Source organism: Ceratosolen solmsi, unplaced genomic scaffold, assembly GCF_000503995.2.
Source record: "Ceratosolen solmsi marchali unplaced genomic scaffold, CerSol_1.0 scaffold2, whole genome shotgun sequence".
NCBI classification, from domain to species: domain Eukaryota; kingdom Metazoa; phylum Arthropoda; class Insecta; order Hymenoptera; family Agaonidae; genus Ceratosolen; species Ceratosolen solmsi.
In genome coordinates this window covers 2346363-2366419 of record NW_011948422.1, presented here as the reverse complement: position 1 = coordinate 2366419, position 20057 = coordinate 2346363, and the positions used below count along the sequence as shown (strand labels likewise).

The 20057-nt window shown below is 31.9% G+C and overlaps 1 protein-coding gene across 7 annotated transcripts in view; it reads left to right on the top strand.

Annotated features, from left to right (window-relative positions):
* Galphaq (G protein alpha q subunit) overlaps nucleotides 1–16002 on the top strand; it is a 45767-nt gene extending 29765 nt beyond the window's left edge. The window contains exons 2-9 of one of the 7 annotated variants that reach the window (XM_011499047.1): nucleotides 1007–1191; nucleotides 3954–4108; nucleotides 6144–6272; nucleotides 7625–7753; nucleotides 8492–8621; nucleotides 8703–8856; nucleotides 11591–11698; nucleotides 12289–12388. In XM_011499047.1, coding sequence (XP_011497349.1) covers nucleotides 1007–1191; nucleotides 3954–4108; nucleotides 6144–6272; nucleotides 7625–7753; nucleotides 8492–8621; nucleotides 8703–8856; nucleotides 11591–11698; nucleotides 12289–12371 — 1073 coding nt within the window. In that variant the 3' untranslated portion in view covers nucleotides 12372–12388. Of the gene's footprint in view, nucleotides 1–1006; nucleotides 1192–3953; nucleotides 4109–6143; nucleotides 6273–7624; nucleotides 7754–8491; nucleotides 8622–8702; nucleotides 8857–9786; nucleotides 9895–11590; nucleotides 11699–12288; nucleotides 12389–15444 lie in introns of those variants that run through there. The other 6 variants (XM_011499043.1, XM_011499041.1, XM_011499044.1 and 3 more) reach the window with 6 other exon arrangements.
* Nucleotides 16003–20057: the final 4055 nt, after the last annotated feature.

The following is a 20057-nucleotide window of genomic DNA, read 5'->3' as shown; positions in this document are numbered from 1 at the left end:
TCTCTCTCTCTCTCTCTCTCCCTCCCTCCCTCCCTCCCTCTCTCCTCCCTCTCTCTCCCCCCTCTCTCTTTCTTTATTTATCTTTCTCGCGTATTCTCTTTTTCACCCCACCGCGATGACGTGGCCATTCTTCCCGAGTCGCGCAGTATGGAAACCAAACACGTATATACGCACGTCTATATCTGTGCAAAGTATATACGCTCAGTTTTCACTTTCTCCCTTCATCACGAGCCAAAAATCTTCTACGGCCGGAAGTCAATTTCTGCCGAGACTCCAATCGACGACATCACGCGCTCGGCTTTTCTTAATCGCTCATCTTTACTCACGAGGGAAAGAAAGTGCGCCAGCTTTTTCTAAACTCGCCCTTTTTCTTTTTATTACAATGCTGGTATTATTCTTTCGTGGTGGAAGAATTTTAAATCTTAGCTAAGTCGACTTACGATTTTTCTTTTTCTCACTTTACTCGACAATCGCCACCATGAATGTGCCACTATTGCTTTTTATTCGTCTGTCGATGACTGTAAATCGAAGATAATTTAGTTACAATTTAACTGCAATTTTTGCATGCACATTAAACGGGAAAATTGCAATTGATTACTGCAATAGAAATAATCTATTAAATGTGTACTTCTTTAGTCCCTATGCAAACCTCATGAATTTTATATATAAACAAAATACTTAGTCTGGCTAGGGTTTAGCCGACTCCCATGAACATAAGAAAAATCATAAATTATTAATGTTTATTTTATCGCTTAGTTAAATAGTTTACTTAGTTAAATCTTGTTATTAGGATTGTAAAAGAGAACTGTAAATTTTGCAAAGCTAGAGCGGATGATACGGTAAATATAATATTGAAATCCGAATGTATTTTTAACGAAGATTTTATTGCAAAGATGTTATTTGCTCATGCTTCAGCAGAAATTTCGTAAAGTTTATTTAATCGTGCATCCCTATTTAATATTAATAGGCAAGTGAACTGATTTTTCGTCCTCTTTGTTTCTTCTAGGCACTGGTGAATCCGGCAAGTCCACATTTATCAAACAGATGAGAATTATCCACGGTTCTGGATACTCGGACGAGGATAAGCGGGGGTTCATTAAGCTGGTGTACCAAAATATCTTCATGGCAATGCAGTCCATGATTCGAGCGATGGATCTTCTGAAGATCCAGTACGCGGAGTCATCAAATATAGTAAGTGTTAAAGTGATGAATAAACAAAAGTTTTTGGAGCCCGCCGTCCTTGTAAATTACAGGCGGTGAGGCATGATGGTTGACCTATTATAAGTCTTTATCTCGTTATTTGGACTTTTACACGGATTTTGTAAATTTAGAAACTGTGAAAATACAATTTATTCTTTCGATTCAACCAAATATACCAATTGCGAAGATTTTCAAGCTTATTTCAGAGTTTAAAAGGCACATTAACGTGCCATGATTTACAATACGCTAAATTTAAAAAAGAACGCATATTAATTTCTATATATATATATATATATATATATATATATACATTTATAAAAAAAAAAAATAATAATTCAATACTTCTGGTGTTGCAAACCTTTAATATTTCTGCAAACAGCAGATGTGCTTTCAATGATTTGTTTTACTACTTTATGGCACTGCAATATGATGAATAGATTGCTGTATTTTTTGTGCCTTAATAAAATTTCGAATCACTAGGTAGTAGAAAATGCAATAAATTATATTTATAGATATTTTGTTTATAAAAGTACTATACCATTATTAGAATATTAGAAATTTCATCATAGCGAGATATAATTATTTATTGTTATTTGTATCATATACGTTAGCATATGCAGCATGCGTTATGCAAAAGCTATATTCGTTTTTGTTTAACAATCAATTAATCAGTGGGGCACCGAGTGAAAGTTTACAATATTAAAATCATATCATGAACGAGGATGTAATCTATTAAAACGTTACTCACTATATTACCTAATTATTATAGAGCACTGAACGACGAAGTTCAATTACACACATTTATACGAGGTAGTTCCGACCGATATTGCTTACGAAGTAAATCACATAGTAATTTATAAAATAATTATTTAGTCACGTGATTTTGGTCGAATGAACGAACAATCTGTAATAGAGCGCGTGGAGAAATTTCGTTTGGCTAATCATCCTAATTATTCGAATTTATCGTGTCGTTAAAACCAAATAGATTTATTTTCTCAGATTAACAATCGATTAGTAATATAAATTCCTCGATAAAAAATTAATTAACTCTTGTTACGTTGAAGATAAATATACTGTTTACATAAAAGGATTTCTTTTGTGTAAAAAGATTTTTATTTGATAATTAATGTATCATATATCGTTGTCATATATTGATTACATTTTTAAAGCTCGAAAACCATAGAATGAATTTTGTTTCAGAATGAAATATAGGCTAAGGAAAATTCCCATATATTCTTTCGAAATTTATAAATCATTCGAATAAAAATGTCCAAAGTATTTTTAAAGGTCAATGTACGTAATAATTAATTTATAATAATTTCAAGTCAATTTCTGATTAATCAACCTTGCTCTTAAAGTCTTGGGTAAATTAAATTAAAAGCTTTATGAAAGTATTTGAACAGAATGCATTTAAAGTATAAAAAGGTTTAAATTTTCAAGTATAAAAATCATATATATATATATATATATATATATATATATATATTTTTTTTTTTTTTTTTTTTTTTTTTTTTTTTTATATAACTTTTACGACTAAAATGCTTAAAATTTTCCTATATGTTCATCCTCTTTATCGTGTTGATATAAACTAATGGACGAACTGAACTGTTAGCAGCAGCGTTCGTGACCAAGTCTTCGTTCGGCTTCTCTCGCAATTCATACGCAAGCAATAATTTTAGCAATTATGTCGGGAAATAGTATTTACCTACTCTGTACTTTTCATTGTGCTTAAATCGTTTGCTTTTGTCAAGTATCATCTTGCCGCTTCACGCACTCCTCTTCGTTGCAGTATTCTAAAACATTGCATTTCTAATTTCCTTAAAATAGTCTAAATATTTCTCTTCCAACTGTAATCTACATAATATCATTGCTTATGTCATATCTAGTATTTTAAACTTTTTTTTTTATAAAAAAAATCGTAGGTTTATATTTGTGTGTGTGTGTGTGCGTGCGTGCGTGCGTGCGTGCGTGCGTGAGGGTAATAGATACCTTTTTATCAAATATTAATAACAGACGTGCGAGCGCGAGCCTCATTTATCTACGCAGCGTAAATATTAAGTATATTGTTTATAAAAATTTTAAAATGATCAAATAAAATAATCAATTTCACTGTTTACTCAAACGCCGTATTTACGTATGCAATTTTGGTTTTGCATAGAAACTCTTTAAACACGCCTGTGCCTCAAAGTTATTCGATAATCACAAATGCAATGAGTCATTTTTAACGAAAATTCTTCGACATTTAAAGCAATCAGAATTTTCCGATATTCTTTTAAAAAACGTTGATTAAGAATCTTTTAAGATTTTTTTTAACGAATAAAACTTATTTTTATAAAAGTCAACGAATCATTTAGAAAAATTGATGCATTGAATTAACAAGAAATTATATTTATTCAATTATAATACGCAACTCTATTACAGCCGTTTCTTCAAATAATAATTGTCGATCATCTAGAAGTGTCTGAGAAATATTTTTCGCATATTATTCGAAAATCATTCGAAAATAAGAAAAAGTGCGTCGTTTGAAATGTGTGTTGTCTACTCTCGAATCTTCAGTTGAAATCAAATTCTACTTATGTCCAAGTTCATAAGGCATCGGTTAAGTGCATAGGAAACCAATTTTTCAAAAATTCTCTATTGACAGAGTCTTTTAATTAATAAATTATAAATGACGACATTAATTGTAAATAAATTAGTATATAATAGTAGAAAATTGATGGATTAATATAACCTGTAATATTCGTAAATTTTAGGAAAAGGCCGAGCTTGTTCGAGCCATTGATTTCGAAACGGTAACGGCTTTTGAAGAACCTTACGTACAAGCGATAAAAGATCTATGGGCAGACGCTGGTATACAAGAATGTTATGATCGCAGGCGAGAATACCAGCTGACGGACTCTGCAAAATAGTGAGTTATAATTTGATAATCTGATATAGTGAAGAAATAATTTGCATTTTATATTTCACCTATAATAAATTTAAAGCTAAAATTACAATTTTTCATGTTATTTGACGCAGAGGCATTTACTTAACTAAACCATATTTATCTATGAGAAAAATATTTTTATATTTCATGTGTATATATGGCTCAAAATTTTACAAAAAAAAAGGGGGTAAATTTTTAATTTATCGTTCATTCTGAATGAACGATTAAATGATTTTACTTCTCGTATTATATATAGTCCAATTAAATTCTTAAGTGAAATCTTTGAATAATGAAATCCAGATATTTATGATTGATTTCATTTTAACGTTTATCGTTAAAAATTGCACACAAAAACATTTTTATTTAAAGCTATAAATTTGTTCTGGATATTTATAGCCTGCATTTGTTTAAAATAATTAAATCACTTACTCAAATACTATGTATTTTTATATAAGTAATATATGCATAATAAATTATATATATATATATTTTTTTTTTTTTAATTTTACTTGTAATGATGGAATCTATTTTCAACTATTGGAATTTTTATAAAATATTATATAAAATGTAAATGCTAATTTTATGGTAAAATAAATAATTTTACACGCACCTAATACTTTATTATAATCATTTACGAAATTTTCAAATAGTAGTCTATAATAAATAATAATAATAACATAATGTAATAAAAAATTCATATAAACGAATAACATTGAATTTTATGTCTTTCAAGTCACAATCTTATTAAATAAATAAATTGAAGAATATTAAATAAAGTATTTATTCTCGTTCATAATAATAATAATTTTAATAATATTAATACCTTATTTTAAATTAAATGATAATTAGTTTAATTGTTAATTTATTCAGGGACAATGATCGCAATATTGTGTATTAATGTCGGTTAGTCTTGAATGTACTGAGTTGATGATTTATAAACTTAACAAGAATTTGCTCTTACGATATTATTTTAACGAATTCTAAATATATAGTGATTAATTAATTTTTATTCAGAATAACTTTTAATATGAAAAATAGCTCCGTCCCTTTATAAATAATGAAATGACTTATTATTTCTTTAAATACTATTGATATATTGTAATTTTGTTATTAAACAATTTATATTATACAGTATAATTGAGCTATTCGGTTTATTTTAATATAAGTTATAATATAAATATAATTTTAAGAATTATTGATATAATTAGAAAATATTTGAAAATATTATTTCATATTCAAAATTATTTAATATACATCTGAAATATTTAGAAAACTAATTGTATTATCCTATGTATTTCGTGTAATATTTGAATGCAATTATAGTAGTTTTTGATGACACTGTTTTGATAATTTTATTGTATAGATATATACATATATGAGCAAATGTTTGTGAAAATATAATGGAGATGAAGTAAAATCAGCATTATTATTCTATTGGAGTTTCAGTTTCATAATAGATTTTCGAAAATTATAAAGTTCATATAAAACAAATTGAAATATTTCTATATATTGAAGAAAAATTTAATCTTAGACAATGACAATAAAGATTATTAAACTCAATGTTATGATCAATAAAATTTTCTTTTCTAATTTTAAAATTTATTGTAAATATCAATTATAATTTTTATCTTAATTTATATCTTAGTGCCGTTGCTTATCCTTTTTTTTTTTTTTTTTTTTTTTTTTTAATAATGAAATTTACCTTGTTATAATTACATTTTTATAATAAATATACATAAAAATATAATATATTAATAAATGGTGCTTGAAATTTTTATAATTATTGCAATTTGTCTCGAAGGATTTTCATTTCCATTAAATTGAATTATGTATACACATATACATATATTATTTTTTAATATCGTAATAAATATTTTCAATAAGAAATTTTCTAATTAAATCAGATTTTAATGATTTAAAAACTTCTCTCAACTTTACAATCGCGAGGATTAATGCACGTAAATGTAAAGCAAAGAGGAAATGATGTTGTTGGAGTATTAAGTAAACGGTGTTACAGTTACCTGATGGAGATAGATCGAGTTGCGGCACCAAACTACCTCCCTACAGAACAGGACATTCTTCGTGTAAGAGTGCCTACTACCGGTATTATTGAATATCCCTTCGACTTGGAAGAGATTCGATTTAGGTACGTCGTCGAGTGTCGGAGTAAACCTGGAAAACCTGGTGGATTATAAGGACGATTGTTGGTTCACCATTGCATGCATTTCTCTTTATTGGGCTTATCTATACGCGCATGCATAAGTACCTGCATACAAACGCGCACACATACCTACGTGTACATCTTCATTGTCTTTTTTAATCCCATGACGTTAGTTGCATGCGCGTGCGAGTGCGCACGAATTCACGATTGCCATTGTACATCGAGTCACATGACGCTTTAATTTTAATTCTTTACTAATCAGTGACCAAAAACGCGATTGGAGATTCCGCCCGATCTATTATTCTTGCTCAGATCTCTATGTATTCTCTCTCCCTCTCTCCCTCTCTCCCTCCCTCTCTCTCTCTCTCTCTGTGTCTCGTTTCACTACTCTGCACGCGAATGCTGCATGATCCTCGGAATTTTGTCAATGCTTTTTAACGAGATCGTATTCAACGAATCGAGTGCGCAACACACCTGACATAACAACATTTCAGTGGTGTAATTTTGGATTTTTTTTTCATTATTAATAGGAATACCGCTGAAAACGTGTTTATTATTCTGAACGAATTTCAAATGAATTGTAAAATCCGTTATTATCTGTATGTTAAAATCACATTTACGCAAAGTCAGCCGAACAATTATTTACCGTCGAACCTAAACTTCTGCATTTGTTATGTTTGTACTATTTGTTTATTAATAGTTAACTTGTGGATTTAAGATTTCTCTTAAAGTATCTCAAATACAATTATTTTGCTTCAGTATGCTTTATAAATTAAATGAAATTATGTCATGGGATGTGACCGCAGGTGAGATCTTTGTATAATTAAGTGAGAGAGAATTGGAATAACTCCTTTAAATTGTATTTCCCCGTCATTTATTATCATAAGAAATGCGTTTACATTGTTTCTTTTAATTGGTAATTGATGCAACCTTTAGCAGCACTTTTAATAACCATAATTAATCTTCGCGAATGAAAAGAAGAAGAAGAAGAAGAAAAAAAAACATTTCAATCTATTCAAAGACGATTTCAAAGACGAATGTAAGTGATAAAAAGGAAATTGTCAAACAGATTGTTAAATTTTGCAAATGTGCTCAGCAATACATATAAATGAATTTTCGAAGCAAAGTGTCGCGTCGATAAAGTAGAATTGCCAGTCCCCTCTCATTTACTAGACGTTTATCGCATTACATTACAGGTTGCATGGACATTATGGACTCGCTACTTGCAGTTTCCTCGGCCTTCATCTTTATTTAACACCTTTTTATTTAACATTTTAATTTAACTTATAACTGCATGGCATGCGATACGAACGACAATGGGTTGGTTTGTGTTACAGTTATATTAGTGACCTTGAGCGCATTGAAAAGCCCGACTATCTCCCCACCGAACAAGACATTCTACGAGCTCGAGTTCCTACAACCGGCATTTTAGAGTATCCCTTTGATCTGGACTCCATTATATTTAGGTACTTACTAAGCGCCCATATGATCGGATTCTTAAACGATACGAAAGAACAGTCGGATGTTAACGTAAAATGGTAGAGCAGCATTAAAATAGTCGTTCTGAGACATTGGAAAAAGTAATTTCATTTCTTCGACATAATGATGAAATATTGTCAAATGGAAATTTTCATAAAAGTTTTATGTATATATATATATTAAAAAAAAAAAGTAAATAAATAAATAATGCATAAATGTATAAATTTATTATACGAACTTTATTGCGTGAACATTGGCGATATCATTCATTTATTCCAACGAAGCCCTAGCTTAGATTATCAAAAAAATTTATTAATAATGAAATGTCTTATCAAAAATTTTACAAATAATAGATGATAGACTTTTAACGATGGATGTTTAAATAAAATACTCCAAAGGACCAAACTCTTTGTAAGAATGATTTTGTATATATCTTCTGTGTTAAACACTTCTTTATAATATGACTCTGTCCACTAACAATTTTCAAGCATGATTAGTTCTTATTGGTGTATAGATTTCAAAACTTTTATATTCATTGAATGCTTATAATTATAATTTTATTAATGTTTAATGTGATGTCTGCTAATAAATCAATAAATCACGGACAAAGCTATATTTACAATCTTATGGTTTGCAAGACTTCAAATTTACAAGCATTCAAATTGTTACAATATTATCAGTTTATTATCAGAATCTTATAATCTGTGAAATTCATAATCTTACAGGATGGTAGACGTCGGCGGTCAGAGATCAGAAAGAAGAAAATGGATTCATTGTTTCGAAAATGTAACTTCCATTATATTTTTGGTAGCTTTAAGTGAATACGATCAAATTCTCTTTGAATCGGAAAACGAGGTAATTCCATATTATATTTAGGTAACATGTATATTTTGTAATTAGCTTACGATATACTAAAGTTGCCGTCATATTTTTTAGAATCGAATGGAAGAAAGTAAGGCACTGTTTAAAACGATCATAACATATCCGTGGTTTCAACATTCTTCCGTCATTCTGTTCTTAAATAAAAAAGATCTGTTGGAGGAAAAAATTATGTATTCTCATCTCGTCGACTATTTTCCAGAATATGATGGTAAGCCTTCAAATATTATTGTTTGCGTTGTTTTTAAAAACTTTGGGTTACTGAGTCAAGTCAATTGAGAACGTATGTTCCTCGTTTATATATTTATATATAAATGTATATATAAATTTTTTTTTTTTTTTTTTTTTTTAAATAAATAAGGTATACAATCGTTTTCACGAATATGTAATAAAAATACTTTTATTTATTTGCATTAATATCATCGGAATTTTAAATATTTTTCAATACATTATAAAGTCTTGTAAGTGCGTAACTCTCCCCCTCCCCCCATCCACCCCCCCCCTCACCGCGCTTCCCGTTTTTTATTGAACAGAAAAAGCTGAAAATTCACGAACACTGGAATAAAAACCTAAACAAAACCGAATATTGACTTATCTATAAAAATTTTGCATGAAAATTAATTATCGATAAATCTATAAATTAATTATAATATCGTACACTATATTAACTCTCTATAATTGGCTTTTATATTACATAATGATTTCTATACATAAATGCATCAGTTCCATTAAAATGAAAAAAAAAAAAAACTAAACGAACGTACGTTTTCTCGTACGAGGACGAATATCTTGTTTGGCTGCACTTCAAAGCATAATCGAGCTAATATTTTATAATAATAAATTAAAAGTTTCTCGTAGCAAAATTTTTCTTAATATAATTTTTTCTGGCCATTGACTCAGCGCACCGAGTCACCGCAAATACCGTTGGCCGTCATTGAAATCTGCTCAATCAATAAATATCATCTATAAAGCCCATTTGAACAACAAATTACTATTCGAACACATTAAATAAATCGGCACCCGAACGAAATCTAACGCTAAACGTGATAATTCTGTCTCTAATGGATAAATGCCGATTTCTGTTATCCATATGCGATTATTATTGATAAGTTATCATTGAGTAACTTGTTGTATGGTCTAGGGCCCAAACAACAGCATGAACCGGCTCGGGAATTCATCTTAAAGGGCTATCTCGCATGCAATCCTGATCCCGATCGCATGTGCTACTCTCACTTCACTGCCGCGACAGGTCCGTTAAATCCAAAACAAATTCGGAACAAGAGTGAGTGAGCGAGTGAGCGAGCGAATGATATTTGTGTGTGTGTGCGCGCGTGTGTGCGCGTGAGCGAGTGAGCGAGTGAGCAAGCGCAATCGCCGTAAATTGATTTTACCTTTGTGTACTTGCTGCTAGTACTGTATTTTAAGTAACAAGTTTGCTCTTTGAACCAAAATTCACGTCAACGTGCGGCTTTAATAGTGACTTCTTTGTAAATTATGCACACTTTATCATAAGTACCGCTTCTGTAATTTGTATTTACAATTTATTACACGGTCTTGATGTTTTATTAGAAGAATGGGAGTTTTAATGATTATGGCATCGCTCGGCCAACATAAAAATGTTTCGAGCTTGTTATATTTTGAAGTATATTTTTAAAAAATCGTTCAATCAATGTCAAACGACAAGCATTCGACGCATTCGAATAAAGTGACGTCACTTCGTTATACAAAAATTCGTTATGCACAAGTAGATATTGTCATATAGATTACTTTCTTAACACCGAATTTGGATTATCATAACGATTTCTCGTCTCAATTCACTACATAAGAGCTCCCCGTGCACGTGTTTAATAAATCCGTTTAATTACTTTAGTATGTACGAGGCTTCCACGATGGATTTCCGCGTCATCTTTTCGCTATTCGTCCCTCGGACTCGTCTTCTTGCCCCACCCTCCTTCTACTTGGCCCGCGTGCCCATCTTACTCGCGTGCATGCATACGCAATAGCGCGCGCCTACACACATACAGATAGTGAGAGCGAGAGAGCGAGACGCAAAACTCCCACTCGCAATACTCCCTAATGTGATTAAGCGAACCTCGGGAATGGGCTATTGGATTTTGCATTCGAGTCGGTCGTGAACACCGACAACTACTTACCCTTGACCAATTGTATTTTCCATCCCGACAAGTTTGTTTATTTCCTGTATTTAAGTTTAAAAGAAGATTATACTAAAACATTGAACGACGGCTAGTGCCGAAAAATCAATTACGCGTCTTTGATTGAATTTTTGATGACGAGATTCCGGGTAGTAACATCGCGTTTATAGAAATCTCATATACGTATAAATCTGATAATAATACTCCGTTCCACGCATCGATGATTAATAATTGACTTAACAACATATGGATGTAAAACGGCATCGAGTCGAGTGCGAATCAATTTAAATATTCAATGAACGAGTTATCGAATACATTGCTAATATTTCAACATTATATCCTCCTCCGAATTATTTGTAGTATATTCTCCAATTGAGCCAAGTTTAGTAAAATCCCAAAAAAAAAAAAAAAAAAAAACAATAATTTATATCGGTAGAAAATAAGAAATGTTCGTGCACAAAAAATTCGCTTGTTAAAAGAGGATTGTATTTTCTTGCTTTAGACGTATATAAGAGATGATTAATCATTATAGCCTTCGAGTGCAAAATGTCGATCGGTGTCGCATAACTGTGTTACGAGTGCAAAAGCGCACTCTTACAACTTCCGTAGAGAATCCATCGTATATTTATCCCAATTCAGTTTATTATTAATCACCAAAGTAATGTAAAGCGAAATAGATAATAGAAAAATAGAAAAGCCAGTAAGGTATTTCGTAAAATAAAGTAAGCTAGATTATCGCGTAGCAGTCGATTTTGCGCTGTAAGCTTGTTGTTTGTCTTATATTTTCTAAAGGACCCCAAAGAGATGCGACAGCAGCTAGAGAATTCATCCTGAGGATGTTCGTCGACCTCAATCCAGATAGCGAAAAGATTATCTATTCCCATTTTACGTGCGCCACAGGTATGTATTTGCTTTCTATTGATAAGCCTCATTGTCGCGCTAACGTTTATCCTCGCGCCCTTAGTCCTTGCGTGAGTGTGTTCAGCTTATAGCTTGGTATTTCTAGATTATAAATTTGGTTTGGATTTGCAGGTCCATCGGCAAGATTTTGGCACGCCACATGGATATAGCCGTCATATTTCTTAATTATAACAATAATAACAATAACAACAAAAACAACAACAATAATAATAATAATAATAATAATAAGAATAATAACAATAACGATAACGATAATAACAATGGAGTGGATAAAAGGAGAGTAGTCATTGACATATGTAATCTCGATTATATAAAAATTAAGAGTCATTAGATTAAATAATAAAGTTTCGTATAAACGAATGAAGACAGTGATCGGACAAATAAATATTACTATCTGTCTATTAAATCTCTCATTAAAGCTCCTTATATATATATATATATATATATAATAATATGGTATTCTCCTTTTGTCGCACACTACTCTTACGCAATATTTAACATTTGATTCTTTCTCTTTCAAATTACACATTGCATGCCGCATGCGGGGGACCTTGGGTACTTTTTTACAGACACGGAAAATATCAAACTTGTGTTTTGCGCTGTAAAGGATACGATCATGCAGAGCGCCTTGAAGGAATTCAATTTGGCTTAAATACCCCTAACATTGACCAGGCGTAGGCGTTTCTTCCAGAAAATCAAAATGCACGATTATATAATTGTATGCCTTTATCCTCTCTCTTCCTTCCTATTTAATTAACTACTTCATCTTATTTAAACTAGATTATATAAGTGTCTATGCAGAATTTTATAACAGATTCTTTTTAGACTCTCGTTTCCTTATTCTCCTTACTTTTTCAACTACTACTTTTATGTTTAATTTATATCTTGTTATTATTATGTGCTTAGTCAGTCCGTTTAAAAGAGTTCCAAGAAATAAAATAAATGAAAAATGAAAAATGAAAAATGAAAAATGAAAAATGAAAAAGAACAAAGAGAATGAGGCAACATGCCGAAGGCGAGTGCCAAATGCGTACGTGAAAAGGATAAAAATGAAAAATGTCTGTAATGTGTGTGATTTTGCCGGCATTCTGTCTCGGACATGTGCACAAACGTTTTCAGGCCGCAGATTGTTTCAGCGAGATTTTTCATTTTTCTTTCTAACTTTTTCGCCGATCCACGCAATGTAACCGATTACGTTATCTCTAAAACTATGTTAATCCTCCTCACTATTCTGCAAATTAAATAATACAACTTGGAATATAACTGCTAACATTGGTGTTGTTTATTTGTCTTCTCAACATATTCTTACCTACCTTCTCTCTTTCCAAGTTTCTTTCAATAATATATTAAATCTTTCCTTCGTGCGATGAAAAGTGATTGTTACTATGTCCATTATTTTGCCTTACGTTCTCTAATATTTCCAATATTATAATATGTTATTTTCAATGAAAAATCATGCAAATTAATTTCTAATCTGCATGCAATCATTATGTTTATGTCATTCTATGCGCCTGTTTGTGCCTGGATTTTGCACGAATATGAAAGTGTTATTTCGTGCTTTTCTTTTTTCTTAATTAACAAGGGGTAAGTTTGTCTTTTAGTTTTTGCTGTTTTTGCAATTATAGCTTGTGATAAATAATTTTATACCAAATTTCTGTTAAGGCATGTTTGCTCTATTAAAAATCTATTTATCGATTTTATTTATCACAAGTTTTAGTTTTAATTATTATTTTAAGTATGTGACAAAGTTGAATTTTTCCAATATAATAATTGTAAAATAAGGGCATAAAATTTTAATGATTTTCTTTCTCAGTAATTTCCTTCAAACCTCCTGTCATTTTCTAGATTTTAGAAAATCTGAATTTTTCCGAATAATGGACAAGTTCTATGGGCATTGTTGATAAAATAGATAAATTTAAAATTATCTATAATTCCAAATTGAATCTATTGTTTTTGAAAACTTTTAATATCTTTGATTTTTAAACATGTTAAAGTTCACTTGCAGGCTTCTTATTATTAAATTAAAGCATTGTATAACTGCAATCTTTGACACGCGTAGAAACGCGATCGTGACCACTACATGTAATAAATCTAATTAATTAGTAAATTGTATGAAACCCGAATATTACTCTCTCTATATGTACACACATGTGTGTATATATATATATATATATAGCTTTAACGTTACAAATATATAAAAACTTGGTAAATACCTTAACGCTTAACAAAGTACTATTTGAAAAGCATCACTGATAAACGAAGTTCTATATCGAAAAGAATCTCGAGGTCAAAAAAAACAAAAAAAAAAAAAGGTTAGAATTTATAATTTTGAATATGTATTTCTATTTTTAGAACATGCTTTTGCATGTTCCTCTTTCTCATCCAATATAAGCTCTATCATGATCTTATAAACACTGAAAATTCTCATATTTGATTGAATTTTAAATAATAGTATTATTATTTTAAGGAAGTGTAATAACACTAATTTTCTAATGGAATTTTATGGAATAGAAATAACAGCACCTCGTACTTCCTTAAGGTTGACTGATTATTTAATCGATAAAGATCAACAAGTTCATCTTTTATAATGTTAATTGAGTTGAGATAGTATTATTTGCAAGCAATGTATAATATCCGCGATGTCTGGTGGAAAGTAGCGTGGCCGTAAATTTCTTATCGTAACGAGAGTTACGGAATGTGTAGCCAACAATGGGGATATAGCAAAGCCTTTAGTACTTATCTTATTGTCTTACATATGAGTCATATCCGAGACACGTGGATTATACTTCTCTTTTGTGGTGATCAACACACCGCATTACAAATATACTCTAAAAGATTTAGAGATTTAGTCTTATTGTAATTACATGCCGTCTCGACAAAAGGAGGAACCAGGCATATCTCAATATTCAAGCGAACTGTCAATCGTCTGTCTCTTAAAGAGAGTACCATTTTATTAAGCTTGTGCCATGTAACTTAATCTTAAATATTTTAGCAAAATTTTGTGTGTGTGTGTGTGTGTGTGTGTGTGTGTGTGTGTGTTCATCGTGAATATGTTGCTAGTTAAAAATACAGAGAAAAAGATTATTTAATGATTTTTTTGTTCTAAATTTGTCTGCATTTGCTGTCAAATTTACATTTAAAAAGGCCAATATATCTCTTCTACAGCACAACTGTATTTAAAAACACATCTATAAATACCTTCTGAATACATTATTCACTGAATAACAAACAATTGTATCAATTCGCACAAAAACCACATTCATATCCTAAAACCTCTCTCGAACTGATTCACTCGATGCTTTTCCCGAATTATTCACAGCTTCAGGTTGAATGGCGTATACAAAATATTTAGTAGATCATAATTGCTTGAAACGCGATGAATTTACCATTTCTTCATCCTTTCTATCCTTACTTTTTTTCTTTTCTTTTATTCTTCATCATCATCATCTTCTTCTTCTGTTTTTATTTTACAGCCTGAACGATGGATTTTCTATTAACAAAAGAGCTTTTCAAACCCAAATAGTTGCGTTCGTCGAATAAGATCGCACATCCTAGCCTATTCATGATACTAAATTCAAATGTATTTTGGCGAAAGTATTAGCATGCAAAGTTAATCAAAAGTTTGGAAAAATTCAATTTTCGTTTATGCTGCAGTGATAGCGCGACGCCAATAGCAGCGCAACCAAAGAAAGTTCCCGAGCTAATTCTCCTCTCGTTCCCCGCAGATACGGAAAACATTCGCTTTGTGTTCGCGGCGGTGAAAGACACGATTCTACAGTCCAACCTCAAGGAATACAACTTGGTGTAAGGACGCGTGCGCACGAGGAGAAGAGTACGGAAGGAGCCGCGGCCGGCTGCGTTGGCGGCGACATCGGCATCGGCGAGCGCACTCACTCGCCTTCGATTGGGGCGGCAACGGAACGCTGTCGTATACCGCTCCGGAGGACGAGGATGGCGCGGCGGATCGTTGATAACCAGGATTATTGCGACGTGGACTAACACAAGGACGATTACGACAACGACCACGACCACGACGATGAGGAGGATGATTGCGACGGCTATTGCGACCCCACGTCGTCGGCCGCACACAGGCACGCCCGTACACGTGTCTGCGTAAATTTTCACGTGCAGGATGCGCGCGCGCGCGCGCGCTTCTACGTGTGTATATTATTTACGAGACGAGAGAGCGCCCGCGTATCCTCCCCCACTTGACGACCAACATCGCCACGACTACGATGACCATTAACGGCGGAGACGAGGTCGGGGAATATTACAAGCGTGTTTGTGTGCGAACGAGCGAGCGAGCGAACGAGCGTGAAGGGGCCTGATTGTATTTTTTACTAACGATTTTAACGAACGGAAATAATGTGTCGCGCTTCTTTTTCTTTTTGGCAACCCCTTGCGCGTCGTTTAACCTTGCCAGACGAATCTAGGTAGTTGATGAAACAAAATAAGAATTAATTAACGGAGAGTGGATTGCGGAAAGTAAACGTAATAAGCGTGTAAACGGAGTTGCAGCAAACGATAAAAGTTTGGAGGAATAGAGATGTAGAGGTTAATTGAGAATCTAAAGTCAACGCAATATAAGAAGTCTGTACGATGAGCGAAAGAAATATAATAAAAACGTGAAATTTCAATTTTAAGGAAAGAGATAAGCCTCCGCCATCGATTATGATCCCATGAAAAATACCCTTCCAAATATTCAATAGAAAAATCTTAAAAAGTAAAAAATCTCATATAGCTTTTCCAATTATTGAGCGAACGGATTTACTTTCATACTCCATGCGTTGAATTTGTTACCTTTTTATATTGCTTAGCTTAATCGATCGAGCACAACTGACTACGATGTCCCTTAATTTATTATAAATGTATTTATATATACACACACACACACACACACACACACACACACACACACATATATATATACATAATACATTTATAAATTTATAGAGGCTGATTTGAATAAAGGGAGATTATTAATTAGAGTATGCGAGAATTGTTGAATGAGGGTGTTTAATAAAAATAATACGATCGTTTGTATTAATATGTTTATTAAACATAACCGAATCAAAGCTGTGCGCCTCGCTGTTACCTCATCCTCGATACGACTGCCCCAAACGTATATGTACATCCGCAAATACAGTTGTAGTATACCTGATACAATTTATTGTTTCATGCATATTCGTACATGTTTACGCAAGTCGACTTCGAGACTGCTCGTACCGCTCACATTATGTAAATAAAAAATGTAGAGTTTTTATATCTAAACATCCACTTTAAAACTCTATATTTAAATCAATCATGATTTACTTTTAAGTTATAATGTTCGTTAAGTTAACGCTCTTGGCAATATATCATCGACTATTGGATTAATCTATTATACTTTACATTGACTTTGTCGTATGTTCGTACGTATTTCATATGAACATGGTATCGATGTCAATGTGTTTGCATCTTTTATAAAAATTTGGTTTCTCTAACATTCGATAACGCACTCGTAATATTTAAATGCAATGTGTAATTTTTAATTACCATTGCTTGTTCAATAAGGTTATTGGACTTAATTCTTTTTCTGTAGTTATTGAAATGGCGTTAATACGTTCAATCTCCATTATATCTAACCTTACGTCAAATTACTATCAATTTTGCATATTTACGCTTGATAGTGGAATTAATTTATATTTTCTTTATCGACAGCCTAATCGGCATCGCTATATCAGTAAAAACTATAACGTGTACAATACAATAAGCCTAAATGTAAAGTGCCATTTCGGTATCTTAAAATACGTTCTATTAATAACCAATGGGCTTCGCTTCGCTTATCTAATACTCTAGAAGCAATATTAACTGCAAAACTAATATTAGGCCTGCTTACTACTTAAACAAGCATAAAGCTATCTCTTGTCTCTCAATATGTTACATTTAAATTGTGTTTTTTTTTTTTTTTTTTTTTTTTTTTTTGAGAAGAATCGCATCCCCATAAATTTTAATCGGAATCGAAACGCTATCCGCCTCGCTCAAATAAGATTTTTTTCTCAAATATTTTGTATACGTTGAGTTTCACCAATAAAGCTAAGTCCATCGTTTATTCGATGTGATTGTATCTCATGAAATAATTAACATGTGTCATTACATCAATTATTGAAATTACTATAAAGATACGGCTGCAATTTTCCTGAAGCCTTCGTTAAATTGATTATTAATTTGAATGCGAAATAATTTCAAACTCTCTTCATTGGCAATTAATTTTGGCTATTATGGCCTTTCTTCGGATTATTAACATTCCTGGCAGCCATATTGTCATAGACTATCGTATAAATAATATTAATTTTATCGAGCAGGTGCCAGTTCGCTCAGCCCCGAGGCAAATTTCCAGATGCACATCAATCCCATCCATCACTTCATTACTTCAATTAATCTCTGGCTAAATATTTCTTGCTGATAACTTCGGTCGGAGGATTCGGTATTGCCTATCCAGCTTGACGCCATATCTTAACACAAGTAATATCGAGTATTATAGAAGTCCAAACAATTGATATGTTATATTTTGCTATTCTTATTTCTATTCTGTTGGACACCTTCTTTTATTTTCATTTTTTTTTTTTTTTTTTTTTTTTACGGTAGATATTATTCAATAACCATTAATTTCCATGCTTTGGTTACTTGATTTGAGGCTCGAACTTATTGCAACGTTCGTATACCAAATTTTATGCCCCAATTCATATATTTATCGTTCGAAGGAATTCTTAAAAATTACAAAGTCACTCTCGACTTTTCGTTATAAAGATTTTCCATATACTAATGGATGCTCATCCAAGTAAGTGAAATAGTAAGAAATTAGTAAGGAGGGGATAACAAACGTAAATTATTACTTATTTATATAAAAATAAAGCTCACGAAGTGCAGCTTCCTTAGTCGCACTGATACCACGTCTGTCCAATACAGATTTCGAGTCGAGAATCGAAGCCGAGGACGCGATTACGAATAATAATTTAATAGATAAGTATTAACGAAATGGTTGTTTTTGAGCGAGATTGAGACGTGGAAAAGAAAGAAGGCGAAGAATGTAGATGATAAATGACGCAAAAATAGACAAAATATTAAGGATCACCGGAGAAAGAGAGACAAAGTGAGTGTATTTGAAGAAAAAAACATGGTACATTTGTTTTTCCAAATAATTTTCTTTTTTAATAATGATCAAAGGATAGAGTGAAGTAGACTGTATGCGTGCATGCGCTTGAATAATTATGTTACGAAAATAATACAACAATTAAAGTTGGCAAAAGGTACGGAAAGCTTTTTTAATACGATATAGTTGGAGACACGAGTGAGAGCAATTCTAGTGCCATTTACTAGCGTGTTGTTTTTATTGTATTTTTTTTTTTTTTTTTTTTTTTTTTTTTTTGTCAGACGCGAGAAGCCAAAATGTGTCCCCACCCCCTACCCTTGCCCTTAATTGCGCCAGAAATGACTGAGAGTTTTTTCTGCGTGTAACTCAAATTCACGGTTCAATGTATAAATATTGTTATATATAATAAATAAAAATATCTAGAATAGCGAGCGTTTAGGGAGATTGGGAAGCAAATTAACAAAGGAGGAGAAGGAGATTCATAGAATCTTATGCCATTCGCTTCTAATTAATCTCTTCATTCCTTACATTTATGTCTCATCATTTGAATTAGAACAGGTGTATTAGTATTTTCATTGAAAGCAATTTTAAACTTATTTAAATCATGATTTTAGAATGGAATATTTTTTCTTAATTTCGAGTTAAGAGATTAAACTTATAATCGTTGCGATTGGTTAGTCGTTAAATATTGTAACGTAAGTAATTCACATTTTTGTAGGATTAACCATTCAAGAATTAGTATGTTTATACTAACCGTATATCGTCAATTGAAATAAATTCTCTTTAATTAAAATGTATTTCAATTGAAAACGTGTTCTTGATAAAAAAAAAAGAAGAAAAAAAACCAACGTAGAATTTTCACTTTCACCGTTTGGCACACAACTAATCGTACCTGATTAAATCTCATCCTGAATTAATTAAATCTCATAGCGTGAATTTTCCATACTTTCACAGCCCCATGAATTGCTTCGTAATAGGATAGTTTATGCAACGAAGCACCATATGCCATCTCATTTATAATTTGCTTGAGCACTCGGAAGCCAAAGGGCAATAGTAAAAACGAAAGAATAATGAGGCAAATTGAATGCGTTGATGGCTTATCGACACATTCGTTAGAAAGCAATGTCCTCTACACTGTAAGAGAGATTCGCGATCTCAATCGTCCGTCAAGAGCAATGGTCCAGCTGTCTCATCGAGGAGTAACGA